Source organism: Leptodactylus fuscus, chromosome 2 (assembly GCF_031893055.1).
Source record: "Leptodactylus fuscus isolate aLepFus1 chromosome 2, aLepFus1.hap2, whole genome shotgun sequence".
Classification (NCBI taxonomy): Eukaryota; Metazoa; Chordata; class Amphibia; order Anura; family Leptodactylidae; genus Leptodactylus; species Leptodactylus fuscus.
Window position 1 is genome coordinate 165,351,591 of NC_134266.1, and position 14,525 is coordinate 165,366,115.

Here is a 14,525-nt window from a genome sequence, read left to right on the forward strand (position 1 = left end):
CATGGCCACTGCTCTAGATAAGCTCTGTGGCCTCTTCAAAGTTGCACATACTTTGTGCCTCCTGCTAAATTGCTCTGTTCTCCTGCTAAACACTTCTCCTCCCTCCTGCTATTCTATTCTAAGGACAGGTCATAAATATAGACAGAATATACATGAAAATGCATGAGAATGCCAAATTTAAGCTGACCATATATATTCAAAGTCTGTGTGATAGTGTAGTGTTTAATATTGAGGTTGGGAGAGACATTTATCTGAGTATGGTTATTAGTCTCAACAACTTATCAGTACTGGATTTTTGCAGCTAATACTCAATTGTCAATGTTATTTTTGTACCCATAACATGTATTTGATGGTACTGCAAGGATCAAATTCCAATTATTCTGAAGGCCCTATTATGCTGCCAAAGTGCTTGATACACATGTCGGTTGTTGATCACAACTACTAGTAAAATATAAATAAAAAAGACTAGGTTTACATCTAAACATTTTTTTAGTCATTTTTATGTTATTTTATATAACAGAAGAATGTCAAAAAACTGTATTTACAATTGGGCCATCCTGACAGTGTAGGTATGTGTCAAGTCACATCTATATGCTTGTAGTTCAGTAGTGGTGTTATTTACGATCATGATTTGTTATTATTATTATTGTTTTTTTATATAGCACCATTAATTCCATGGTGCTTTACATATGGGGGTTACATACAGTACACAAAATATACAGGTAGATATAATACTAACTGTGACTGACTGGCACAGCAGGGTAGAGGGCCCTGCCCGCGAGGGCTTACAATCTATGATTATGGTTTATATACATTTATACTCCTTATAGATTTGCTGTCTGCATTATACACCTCTCTGCACCTTTATGAGATCTTGACTTTGCACAATTCTCCTTGCATTGTTTTGGTAATACTGGTACTTTGATTATCTCATTCCCATATGCATTGTTAGTTATTTGCTCTATATGTTTTTCCTGCTTTTAGTGGATATCAATAAAATGTATTATATTTGATTCAACTTTTGGTGTGTGGATAGTGGTTTCTTTGGTTTTTGATCCAGATGTGAACACAGCCAAACATTGTAATTTTTATTTGCACAAGCACCACTTATGTATGTGATCCATAAAACAAGTAGTCCTCTCTTCTTAATCCTTAAACAATGTGAATTGAACAATAAGGTTTTGATAAAATAATTGACATTATGACAGCTGACATTAACCCAGACAGATAGACAATATATATGCATTCCCCACCCATTCTACATCAGCATCTGTGTTGTGGGACACGTCCTCTTTGATGCTTTTCTAGGGCAGAAAGTGGAAATATTTTTACCATAGCAACATATATTTTATTTGTAGTATGATTTTACTGTAGAATGCAGTAAAAAATAAAAGTATACCACACTGGACATAACCGAGGCCAGATATGCACTCACATATTTATTGATTTTATTTTCGTAGGTGCCTCCAGATTTACAGAATGAAGTTCTCCTTAGCCTATTAGAGACCGATCCTGATGTAGTAGACTATCTACTCAGAAGAAAAGCCTCTCAGTCGTCGTATGTATATATGTTTACAACTCTTTTTTATAAAGAAATGTGTAGTTATCTGAATACATATCATACTGCTTTAGAAGGCTGGCTGTGTTTGTATACCGGACATTATAAGCATGTTCACATATGGGACCTCCAGAACAGTGTGAATGTCTATATTTGACATATCGCCAGTATGTGTGTCGCAAGCAGTGTAGCCATACTAAAATTGTACTTCCAGTTATAAACAACTTTTCAGAATTGAATAGTACAGGTGAAAATAAGAAACTGTGTAATCTATTTTATTATGGATTTCTGTTTCTTTCATCATTTTTTGAGCTGTTCTCCAGCTCCTTATCTGAAATCCAACTGCTTTGTTGACCTTATATTGGTCTCTACATTCCGCCTCACATGTACAACTCTATGAAACAGGGTTGTGCCGAGCAGAATTCTCCTACCGACTGGATAATTGATTTATTGCCTCATTCTGTGTATTATCAGCTTCTTATTTACAACAAAACAGTGTAAAATAGCAAGGAACAGCAGAATGAAACAGCGGCAATTATTTGAGTGTATTTTCCGAACCCTCTCCTGTCTCATAAACTAATATAGAAAAAGTCTCATGTTAGTGAGGAACAAAGGCAGATATAAGATAAGGCAATAAACCCTTATGATCACAATTAGAGATAATATTGATACATCCCTGATGATTGACAGCATAGTGATAGATTCCATCCCTGATAATTAATGGCGTAAGAATAGACAAAATCAGAAAGGTCCCTATTCTACACCCTACCTCCTCATTGTGTTATGTCCTGACAGCCAATAAATACTGAGGTCAAAGATGCAGCATTACCAATATCTCTATGTATTATTTCTTAGTAGTAAAATATGCAAACCTATTCTCCAGGATGTAATTAGGAGAACAGTGCCTCTGTTTGCTGCCCTCTAGGGGCAGCCCCCTTAACATCATTCATGACTCACTTAATGAGCCTAATAACATAATGCAGGGTATGAGTATGATCATTCCCTGATCCTGGTCTATAGTCTCTCACTCTGCCAAACTAGTATCCCTACACTATGTTGAGGAGATCCAACAGATCAAAACAGCGCTGTTCATAGCTGGGAATCTGTTCCTTTTGGAATAAAAATACTAGTTTGGCAATAATCCCCGCATTATATTATTAGGCTCATTAAGTGAGCCATGCATGATGTTAAGGGGGCTGCCCCTAGAGGACAGAAAACAGAGGCACTGTTCAACTAATTACATCCTGGAGAATAGATTTGCATATTTTACCCATAATCCCCAGTGAAGCAGAAATGGCTTGTAAGTCTCCGTACGCCTGTGTAGGTGCACACTCTCCCTAATGAGTATGATTATCCCCTGATCCTATTATTTCTTATTCATATTTTTTCTAGTGGATGGAATAGTCCCAACGTGATTAAGTCAATAATAAATGTCTAAATCTGTTTGCTCCAATAAGAACATGCAACAGAATTCTGGCACAACATTGACAGTAAATGAGGTTCAGTGTTTCCATATGGTATAATATGAAAACAGTGAGAAAGGTAAATTTATGGCAGTTCTGTTCTTGTGAGTTTTTTCTTGCAATCCTAGTATGAAAAACTATATCCAGTTTTACTCTGAAGTGTTATACCATCCTAAGGATAAGGCCCCATATAGTTTTCCTCTGCAAAAAAAAGCGGTAAAAACAATGATGCGTTGTTTTTTCCTGCAGCGTTTTTCATGGAAAGTAATTTCTGTTGACATGCTGCAATTTCCAAAAGCATGACAGTTTTGGATATCATAGCGTCACAGCGTCTCCGCTGCACGTATTTTCCTGCAGTGTGGGGATGGGATTCACTATGCAGTGCCTGTAAAATACTGCGTTTTTTTTTTCTAGGGCCAAACCGTGGTATATATGCCACGTGGGGCTCAGGCCTCATACAGACTCTTTACATAGACCTCTGCCATGTATTTTATACACTGCAAATTTGCTGCTAGCCTCTAATTTCCTGAACACAGGCACCTACCAAACCTTCCAGCAGTCCCCAGCATTTCCTTGGATTGTCATGAATTTTCAGAGACAATCCTAGCAAATTCGGCTTGTCCTGGCTCAAAAAGAGATGAGTTGCTGCCAAAGTAGGAGGTTCTAGGCAAAGTAGTAGCTTTCTCCAGTGTAAGGCTGAAATGCATGGTTTTACGAACCAAATCTTTGTAGCTGTCACCTACATAAATGCGCTATAGCATTTTAGTCTGAAGTAAAAGATAATAAATACCCTAAAAATATGATGAGTTCATGAAACAGAATAGATGCCTAGTAACCTTAATAACAAGACATGTTGTCCACTTTTCAATCAGTATTTGTGAAAATATATAACAGACGGCTAAGGCTGCAGTAACACTAAATTCCTACTGTATGGAACTGACATAACTCTTAAAATATAAGTAAGTATATCCATAAAACTGTCATCCCTGACTCAGTGACCAGCAGTCTTGATCCTCTCTCCAATGACCTTAGGAAAGTAAAGAAAACCATGACTTTATAAAGTACATACAATAACAGCATGATATCATAGACTGAAGTGGACTGAGTAAATAGCAGATGGAGCTCGAAAAAGGGCGGATTCAGATGAACGTCTAGGCACAATGCCAGAATACCGGGGTCAAGAACTGAGTTCTGAGTAAAGAAATTTAGAAACTTGGGAATGGCATGTATTTACACAAATGCTGAAAATGAAAGGACGCAATTAATTGTAAGACGTGGTCTGTTGAGATTTTATATCTTTATTAAATAAAGCAAAAGAGGATATTCTTCTTGGGTGAGAAATATTAGGATGAGCCTAAAAACTTTCTAGCGCTAGTTTTGGAGAGCAGTCCCAGCATATCATTTTTATCTTGTATGACGGTTTACAGCAGTTTTTGTAAACCCTATTTCATAATCTTATCGTAAAACAGGAATCATACAACATTATATTAATGTGCAAGTAAAAAAATACTACATTGTGTAATGTTTAACTACATGAGGGTTCCACATCAATCATGGCAGATGAACCCCATAAACCATACTATTCAAGGTGCATACACAGTATATATTAAGAAGGAAGTGCTAGGTTATTCATATTATTAGTTTAGATTTTTTTTGTTTTTACCAACTAGAAAGAATCTGAATTAGTATTAGGGCCCATTCACACGGAGTAACGTGCCGCGTGACCTGGCACATATATGCCGTGTGAGATTTTGCAGGCCGTATACGCTCCTATTGGTTTCAATGGGAGCATGGATTGTAAACGGCGCGTTATTTTGTGGCGTTCAAATTTTGAAATACACCAATATTTGCAATCTTTATCATATACATTACGCCACATATTTGGTCTGTTCCCTGCCAAATCATAGAATACAGGTGCCATGTCATTTTGGCTGTAGTGTGAATGCCACAAAAACGAAGCCCATAAGAAAGTCTCACAAATGCACTTTTTCTCCAATTCCACCCCATTCTGATTTTTTTCTCCAGCACCCCAGTAACTTGTACAGAATAATGAATGGTAGCAACACGAACAATAATTTGTCCCACAAACACTAAGCCCTCATATGGCTCTGTGAATGGAAAAATAAAAAAAGTTATGGGGTTTGGAAAGCAGGTGTTCAAAAACGAATAACAAAAAAAAGAGAAACTGAAATTTGGGACTGCTGTAAAGGCAAAATTTGATATTAGATTAACATTATTGTTGTAGCCATGTGTGAACAAAGAAATAACTGCTTCAGGTGACCAAAGCTGTCTGCTCTTTGGACCTGATGCTATACATGACATAGGCATCCATAGGTGGTGGTGAATATACCCATTCTCTAGAGCAGCCTGCATAACTGTAAAATGCGTACATGATTCGCACGGGCAGTGCACGGCAAGCACACGAACCCCATTATAGTCTATTAGGTCCATGTGCTTTTACAGCACAGCGCTTGTAATTGCTTTTGCATTCCGTTCGGGGGGTCTTCATGCGGACTCTCCCCGGACGGAATACAAAAGCAGATGTGAACCAATCTTAAGGGAAATGCATAAAAGCAAACACTACTGTACTGTATCTCCAGCAAAAAAGACCTCAATACATTAAAATATTAAATGCTTTAACATAGAGTATTTTTCTATTCTAAGAAATTGCCGGAAGGAATATCAGATTATAGTAAAACATAATTTTTAAGGTATCTTAATACACCATGACTGTGGATAATCTCAGTTTTTCCTTCCTTCCTGTCATCCATCTGTCCCAGAAGTTCATTTATGTGTCATTGATTTCCCGTTCAGTGTAACATTTTACTGTCATATGTGTTGTTTTGTCTTCCTTTCTTTTGTTATTTGATGAAATGTATGACATACTGCTTGCTCAGGGCTAACACTTGTCAGGTCCATGCACCCATCAGGTGATAGTCTACTGCATGACAAACACATCGAAAAACACATAGCATAACAGGAGTCTTCCTGAATGTAGCACATACAATAATGTGTGAGCCACATCTAACCAATAGGTACCATGTAAGATACTGTAACATAGCAACAGGTAGGCTTAATGTAATTTCATAAAATGAGTCACACAACTCCCACACAACTTAAATGTCACAAAGACTAAAGAACCTACTCGGTGTATTATAATCAACTCTAAGCGACAATAAAACTGTACAGAATGTATCGCTCCATGTGGCAGAAAATAATAGTCTTTACCCCTGCATTATGTTTGCACCTTTTCTTTTCAATCATAGCTAAAGTGTTAGAACTTTGGAAAAAGTAACCCCTGATGTGTTAGCGTAAGGGTTAAATATTCTAGGCAAGCTTCTCTGGAATATCCATTCCTACCATTTGCTTTTCATTATATGTATCTATTTCCTGGCTTTGGTGAGTGCTATCTTCCCCTGTTTACAACATAAGCAGTGACCATGTATAGTCAAATTGATGTACAAATAAACTACACAAAGATTTATTGTATTACATTTAGTATAATGTAGCCAATGGCAAGGAGAAGCCTTCTCCACAGTTGGACTCACAAAATCATTCATACATAGTGCATCTAGAGTAAAAGGGTGTATGTTAGGTCCAAATGACCCCCAAAACCAATAATAGTGCAATGCAGGGGGCTTTAATGGAAGCAGAAACATACCTTTGTGGCAATGAAGCAATGCAGAGATAATTATCATTATACAGATATGCAAATTAGCCTGCAAGTGCATCTGAATTGGGCCTGATTTACCTACAGATAGTTGCCAGTGCTCCAGCTCACCCCTTGAATCGGTGCCTAGCGTCTCTCTTCTGGCCAATGCTGACATTTCCAGTCACTATCTGATTCATGGTTGGCTTGTACATCAGGCCCTGCCCTGGTCCACTGTCAGGCTGATTTGCATATTCATAAAAATATGATTATCTCAGAATTGCTTCATAAGTTGGTCATAAAGGTATGCATGTGCTCCTATTAAAGGCTCCTACATGCCACTGCAATTGGTTTGGGAGGCTTTTTGGACTTGACAGACTCCATTTAAAATACAATAGGGGAAATTTCCTAAGCTAAATACAGCAGAATTTATGCCAGAAACCATGCTTCATGTTGTGGAGTATGTATTACAGCGGTCTAAATCATATTCTCATTGGCATGCTCCACAAATATTAAAGCCAGAACTGAAATGTGTCAGAACTGAAAGGTATGCCAACTAGGAACATAAGTAGATTTCTGATATCTTTTTTGCCAGTTTCCTGCCCCTCCTGCCCACATCCAACCCACTTTCTACAAAAGTGGCATAAGTGACATGTACTAAAACTTGTTAATTTAATTTCAGAATACTGTCATAAAAACCTTAGTATAGTCCCACTAATGTGTTTTAGGCTAGAGCCCCACATTGTGGAAACGCAGCTCCTTTTGTTGCAGATTTTGTTGTGTTTTCTTTGAGCCATAGTCAAGAATGTGTATTCAATGGGAAGTATGAAGCCCATGAACAGGAGGAGGGCTGCTTCCAGCCATAAACCTAATATATAGCTTCTGGTGATCTAAATGAATGATCGGGGCATGGTCCAGGTGTCAGACCCCAGCTGATCTGATAGTGATGACCTATTCCGTGGAGTAAGAAACATGCACAGTGTCTTGTTCCACAATGATTCTAGCCAAAGTTACAGGCATGCTAAAAGATAGCAGATAAAGGGAAAAGATGAACTCTGACCATCTATGTACCTATCTCAGAAGTGGACACAGCTTGTATTGAGGCCAGTACATAAAGTGTATATGGGCCACTTGGATTCCAACTACTAATTTCATGAGAAGAGACTACTAGTTACAGTATGGGTTGCCTCCTTTGTTGGTCTACAAAAATTCCTGCAGCTGCCCTCTTGAGCCATAGATGAAAATCATTACTGAAGTCTCATATACTATCTAATAGACAATAAAAAACACCACGGGCCCCTGTGCAACTACTATACACAGTTAGTTCATATTCACCATTGATTGATCCATCACCATATTATCTATCCATTTATCTACCTCCATAAATACATGTAGAGATTGTATTTCATGACTACATTAAAGCAGTCACAACAATTCCTCCACACATACTTTAAACAAGCCTTGTTTTTCCCCTCTGCGGTGAAGACCTTCACCAACCCTCATCCTTCTCCATTTTATCAGCCGTCTTTCGCTTTGCCGCATTCCTCCTTCTTTTCTGCAAGCAATTAGGGCTGATCACAGGATATGAGTGCTTCTCCCCTGCTCCCCATTGCTCCCGCGTGCCAATATAGTTGTGTAACACACCTCCACGAAGCACTGTTTGTATTTCAGATTCTTAATTGGAACAATATTTGACATTGCCATGCTTTTCATGTATTTCCTGTACTGCGTGTACTTTTTCAGTATTGTTGATTTTGTAGACTTATTTCACAAGAATATTATTTTTATGAGAGTGTTTTGGTATGTTTGTTATGATTTCACTTATAAACACCTCACAAATACTTACAAGACATATGATATATTTACTTAGAGGAATGCATTATTTTTACTTATGAAATCTGCTGTATATGCTGTATGTCGAGTTGGTTCTAATCAATGTCATATGGCGCCATCTAGACAGTGTATCGATGTATTAAAATGCATTGGCTCTTAGGCTAAGCCTTGGCTCACATTTGTATTGTCCGTCGCAGAGACCAACAAAAATCGGTAGAGTATAAAGTCCTGCAAGGAGGACTTTTATCTCTGCTGCATTCAGTTTTGAAATGGCGGATATCTGGCGGACCCTGTTACAGTCAGTGGAGTACTCTGGTCTTTGTGTGTAACCACTGTTGTAGCTGGGACCCAAACAACGGAGATCTCAGCGCTAGTGTGAACCGAGCGTAATTGTGTTTATTATCAAATGTATCAAGCTAAACTGCATAATGTGTTGTGTATAATTTAAATTCACATTAAACTATAGTACATGTCTGCCCCCTAGTGGCTGTTTCTAGGCATAACATTTTATACCACACATATCATCACAAGAGTAGCATCTTGATATATTTATCTATCTATATATATTGTCAGGGTCAGGGGTTGCTAGGTGGGGTGGCATAGACACAAGTCCAGTTTCTTTAGTCCAAAACAAAGGTAGAGTTTATTTTCACTGAAAAAGGCAGTGCAGCAACAAAAGGAAACAATGCAAAAATAAATACCTGCCCGGCTAGGCTCTAACTAAACATAGAATAGGTTACCTCACCTAGAATAACAGAAATCCAACAGCCAGTTGAATCATTCAGGACACAGCTCCAAAAATATGACCTCTCTGTCAGCGCTCCAGCCAAGCTCTGCCAAAATGTTGCTGCTGGAGCTGGCTTCTTAAGACTCCTTGACGAGGAGACTCTCTGCTACTGAGTCACTGCCGGAACATCCCCAAAGTGTGGACTGGAAGGGGTGGAATGACAGGTCCCACTACCATCCTACCTGTCATTCCTAAAAATCCAGCCCAATACTGAGCATTTACCAAACTGCTCAGCAGACGAAAGTTGTTTGCTGAAGTTTTCTGGCGTTTTCTCATCTCACCCACCTGAGTAGTCTGGGTGAGATGTACACCTCCTCCGCTACCTGACCAGCCATCGGCTTACTGTATATGTACATATAAATAACAATTGCACACTGTCATACTGGAATGCAACCAGTAAAATGTATTCTGGGGACTGTACACCTTCATGCAGATGTTACCTAACACCCATATGCAAACTTTTTTCAGTATGACTGCTAACTGATTACATGGCTTCCTTTCTAGGAGTCCTGAATTGTTAAGATCTGAAGGTTCTTTTTCCATTGAAGGAAGACACTCATCCACAGACTCTAACAAGGCATCCAGTGGTGATGTGTCTCCATATGACAATAATTCCCCTGTACTGTCTGATCGATCTGCAACTGCAAGGCAAGAAAATAGCTCTGAGATGTTAAAGGCTGCTGATCACCATACATTAGTTAGCCATTTACTATCCAAGACAAAGGATAATGCCCCAGCACAGTGGTGTTCTAAAGGTATGTAATAAATCCTCTATATTTATAGGCTGTGCAGGTGTGCTTTCTCATTCACTCTTTCTAATTCACTCACTTGACTGGTTTTGGAGGGAGACGGCCGTAAACAAAATGCTTGTATTGAACAATAGATCTCCCATGCTTACAAGTACTGCTGAACATAATCTCTGAGGAGGAAATTGGAAATCTACAACATGCCATTAGCACTGATTTTATGGAAGAATATCTTCTCCTCGGTCATTTCACCCTTTAACAAGAGTACTTGACAGCAAAGTCTTTGAATGTATCTCTGTAGAATGGAATGACACAAAACATTTAGATTAAATTTCTTTACAGTCTTCTTAAAATTGGGAAATGACAGAGATGTAAATTGAACCTCCTGGGGCCCAGTGCAATATCGGTGACTTGGTTTTCACCTAATATACCATGTGTTATACTTGTGCTTTTTATTGTGACATAGGAGCTTTTGGGCTTTATCAGGCATGGTGACTGCCTTTTGCGCCCTCTTTATCTATGCCCATGGCAAATAAAGTTACAGAGGAGTAGGGGGCCCGTTGCCAGCTGGGGACGGCTGGGGTCTCACAGCACCATGATATCAGTCGGGGAAAGCATGATTCCCTGGTCGCTTTGTCCGCTATATGCATCCAGTAGCAGAGATCAGCACTCATCTTTGCTGCCTTAGAGGTAATTGTACTGAACTCTCCAAGCAACAGAGCTGAGTGCTGATCACTGATCCTGAGGTGTAATAGCTTTACAGAAAAGACAGCATTCAGGGAATTAGACTTTCCCTGAACATTGTCATGAAGCTTGAGTGGGGACCCGCAGTGAATAACCCTTCCAAAGGCTTATTCCTATTACCTTCTATTAATGATCTATCCTCCAGATAGGTCATCAGTAAGAGACCAGCTGTTTGATAGGACTGTGGCGCTTGTGTGAGCACTCTGACCCCTTCATTACTTACACCACGTACCATCTGTTTTATAGCAGCCATGCAACGTTATTCCAGGCTATACTTACATCACATGGATGCTATAAAACATTTACTGTGAGATGAAAATAGTAAAGGAGTCATGGCACTCACAAAAGCGCCACAAACCCTTCAAACGGCTGATCTTTTATTGATGAGCTATCCTGAGACATCAATACATACAAAGTAACTGGAATACCACTAAAGGGGTTAGCCACCTTTTAAATATTGATGTCATATTGCTAATATAGGCCATCATTGCTTGGAATAAAAAAGCGCAACCTAAGATGTCCCAGTATCAGCATATAGTATTCTCTATGCATATATGCTGGAGTTTTTTCTGGAACATACATCCAATGATGAATTTAGTCTTAAAGGTGTTATCCAGGACATTGGTTTTAGTTTGTCAGATATCTGACTTGTACTTTTAATAGTGGTAGTTATGGGTTATTTCAGCGGTGTCACATAAAGCTTGATTGTAGTACCGATAACCTCTTTCACTAAAAGTATGTTGAGTAAGTACTGCTCAGAATGCTAATAATGCCGGTTGCTGAACACTTGGAACCCTTGCAGATGAGCTGTTTTCCAAATGGTCAGAACCCCATTGTTCTAAATCCTATAGTCTATCTTAAGGATAGCCCACCAATTTTTAAAATCTCAACTGCTTTAAAGGGAGTCTGTCACAAGCACCCAATGTATCCACCCAGCCATGCAGAGAAATAAAACAGGGTCACCTGAATCAAATAGTGTTTTTCCCCTTTTAAATTGGTTGCCAAGATGTCTCTGTATTTTTCACTATGCAAATGAAATCTATGGAGCAATAAAGGCATTGCTGTTGCTTCAAAGAGGTAAGTGATGTTGTCCTAATGGCTTTAAAGAACTAATTTACATGTTAACAAAAGCAGAGATATGATATCAACAGATTCACAAGGAGAGAACACTGTGTGATTCAGGTGACCCCAACCAATGTGCAGGTTTGGGGTGATATGAAGAGTTCCTGTGAAACACTAACCTTTAATTTACATTATTTCTCTACGTGTTGGATTTTCTACAAAGAGAATTACACATGTCTGTTTATTACAGATACTACTCCTCAGGAGAACTTAGACATATGGGGAACATGGCACTCAACACTAAAATCAGCAGCAAAAGATCAAGGAATGACAGGTATAGCTCAGTGTAATGTGTGTTATGTCCTAAAAAAATGCAGTGACAAGCCAAGCAGCCCATTAAGAGTTGACCTACAGAACAGCTCATCAAGCTAGAGAATATGATTATTTAAAGGGGTTCTACAGGAACGGGGTGGGGGAGGGGCAGGTCAGGGTGTATATATGTAAGATACAGTGACCTATGGAGTATAGCTGTAGTAAATAAAACCTATCCCAGAATGTGACTTAGGGCTCGTGCACACAGAGTTAACGCGAGCGTATTTTAGCATAATACGCGTGTATGGAATACGGGAGCCTTCACACAGAGTTTACGCTCCGCTCATTCTGAGTGTAAACTCTGTGTGCAGGCTCTCCAAAAAGATTTCATTGTAGTCAATGGGAGTGTTATTTTTACACGTGTATTCTATACACGTGTATTATGCTAAAATACGCCTGCATTAACTTTGTGTGCACAAGCCCTAAAATGGGTAATGTGCTGCTCCAGACCTGAGGAGAGAGAGTCAGGGGTCCTGACTTTATTTGATTTAGTTCAGGCCGTGTAGCATCTTGGTGCTATGTTCCCCTCTGCACTGTTGTGTCCGTTATTCTGGTTAGAAAGACAGAAACATGGAGAGCTAAAACAACAAACACTAACAGTGATTGGTGGACCCCATTTACTATAATGGAGTTCGTAGGGTATCTGTTCTTTTAAACTAAAACCAATGGACAAACGTTCGGACTTGCAGCACTTTTTCATCCATTGTTTTTTCATCCATTGTTTTTTGTCAGTCACTGTGATAGAGTCTCCCACCCTGACCATGGTTACAGTATCACAGATGACTGTGGAGAAGAATTACCTTTATCCTTAGAGAAAAGTTGCTCCACAGTGACATTCACATGGCAGTCATGGTCATGTCTTCAAAGATCCTGTCAGGCTGCTACACAGTCTGAACAGAAACAAACAATATCAGGCTCCACCCAGACACCCAACTGGGTATTAATGGGCAATATATGCATTATGACTGTCTTATATGAAGAGCTTAGTCATCATAGGCATCACAGCTAGCTGGCATCTTCTGCAATATAATATTAGAGAACACTCTACAGATCTAAATGCAGATGTCTGTCCCACTGTGTATCCCTTTAATATGTCTCTCTTTCATCTTTTAGGTTCATATGGGAATATTTATGAGAGCAGCTCCTTACACCAAGGACAGCATTCTCTTTCACAAAGTAATCTGACACAGAACTGGCCTTCGTGTAAAAACTCCACAGTTGAAGTAGACAATGGAAAGCCAAATATACGAAGGACGCACACCTCTACTGCCCTTCAGGACTGCAGGCCACACAACTCAGTGACGCGTTTAAGCAGCACACCACAAACAGAGGCATCTAGAAGGAACCATGAACACAAGTCAAGATGTGAACATCACCCAGCCTCAAGCAACACAGAACAAATCATGGTGGACAATGCACAGATAACTTGCACTCAGAACAGACCACCACCATTAAATTTACGACATTCTGATGTAAACAGAAATGAAGCAAGGCTCCCCCCACCATATCCTGGCTCCTTAAAGCAAGGCTCATCCCAGCCACATCGATCACCAGTGTTTTCAGCTGAACAGGCCCTATGGAGATTACCAAGGTCTGAGACAGTTGTAGGGCCATCTGTAGGAAGGACTCAGCCCCCTGAGCAATCCATACAAAATAGACAGACTTCATTGAAAACTCCCGCCAACAACCAAAACAGTAAAACTTTAACTGATCCAGACTGGCAAGAATGGCAGAGAGAAAGATGGCAGATATGGGAGCTTCTGTCTGCCGATAACCCAGACACACTGCCTGAAACCTTAGTATGATGGTTCTGACGTTATCAAGTCACAAATGCTGATATTGCTAAGGGACTAAGGGGAAGAATGATATTGTCAAAAATGAACTTTTTATTTTTTTACACATTTTAAATTTTGATTTTAAATTTTATTTTGCGACTGTGCTTCATATCACTTCCAACATTCTGTTTGTTATTATCCTAAGTACTTACAAATCTGCCAATGGTTTAAAAAATATGACAATTAATGGCCAAATACAGTAACTTTTTGATATTTTTACATTCCCTAAAAATTCATAATGAAGAAAAATCAACAAATCTGCTTTTTTATTTTGTCACTGCGCTTGTTTTGCCATATATATATATATATATATATATATATATATATATATATAAAACAACAAATACGCACAAGCTGGTTTATGTGCTTTGAAATTTTTTTACAAAGAGAACTGTTCCTTTAAGCTGTGCTCGGAAAGCTAGCTAAGAATCAAGCCATATTGTGGGGGACTAACGTAACTGAAACATGTTCATGGT

The 14,525-nt window shown here is 39.0% G+C and overlaps 1 protein-coding gene across 2 annotated transcripts in view; it reads left to right on the top strand.

Moving 5' to 3' along the window:
* ARHGAP6 (Rho GTPase activating protein 6) overlaps nucleotides 1–14,203 on the top strand; it is a 227,241-nt gene extending 213,038 nt beyond the window's left edge. The window contains exons 10-13 of one of the 2 annotated variants that reach the window (XM_075265042.1): nucleotides 1,461–1,558; nucleotides 9,795–10,045; nucleotides 12,093–12,176; nucleotides 13,328–14,202. In XM_075265042.1, the coding sequence (XP_075121143.1) occupies nucleotides 1,461–1,558; nucleotides 9,795–10,045; nucleotides 12,093–12,176; nucleotides 13,328–14,019 (1,125 nt within the window). In that variant the 3' untranslated portion in view covers nucleotides 14,020–14,202. Of the gene's footprint in view, nucleotides 1–1,460; nucleotides 1,559–9,794; nucleotides 10,046–12,092; nucleotides 12,177–13,327 lie in introns of both variants that reach the window. The other variant, XM_075265043.1, reaches the window with a different exon arrangement.
* Nucleotides 14,204–14,525: the final 322 nt, after the last annotated feature.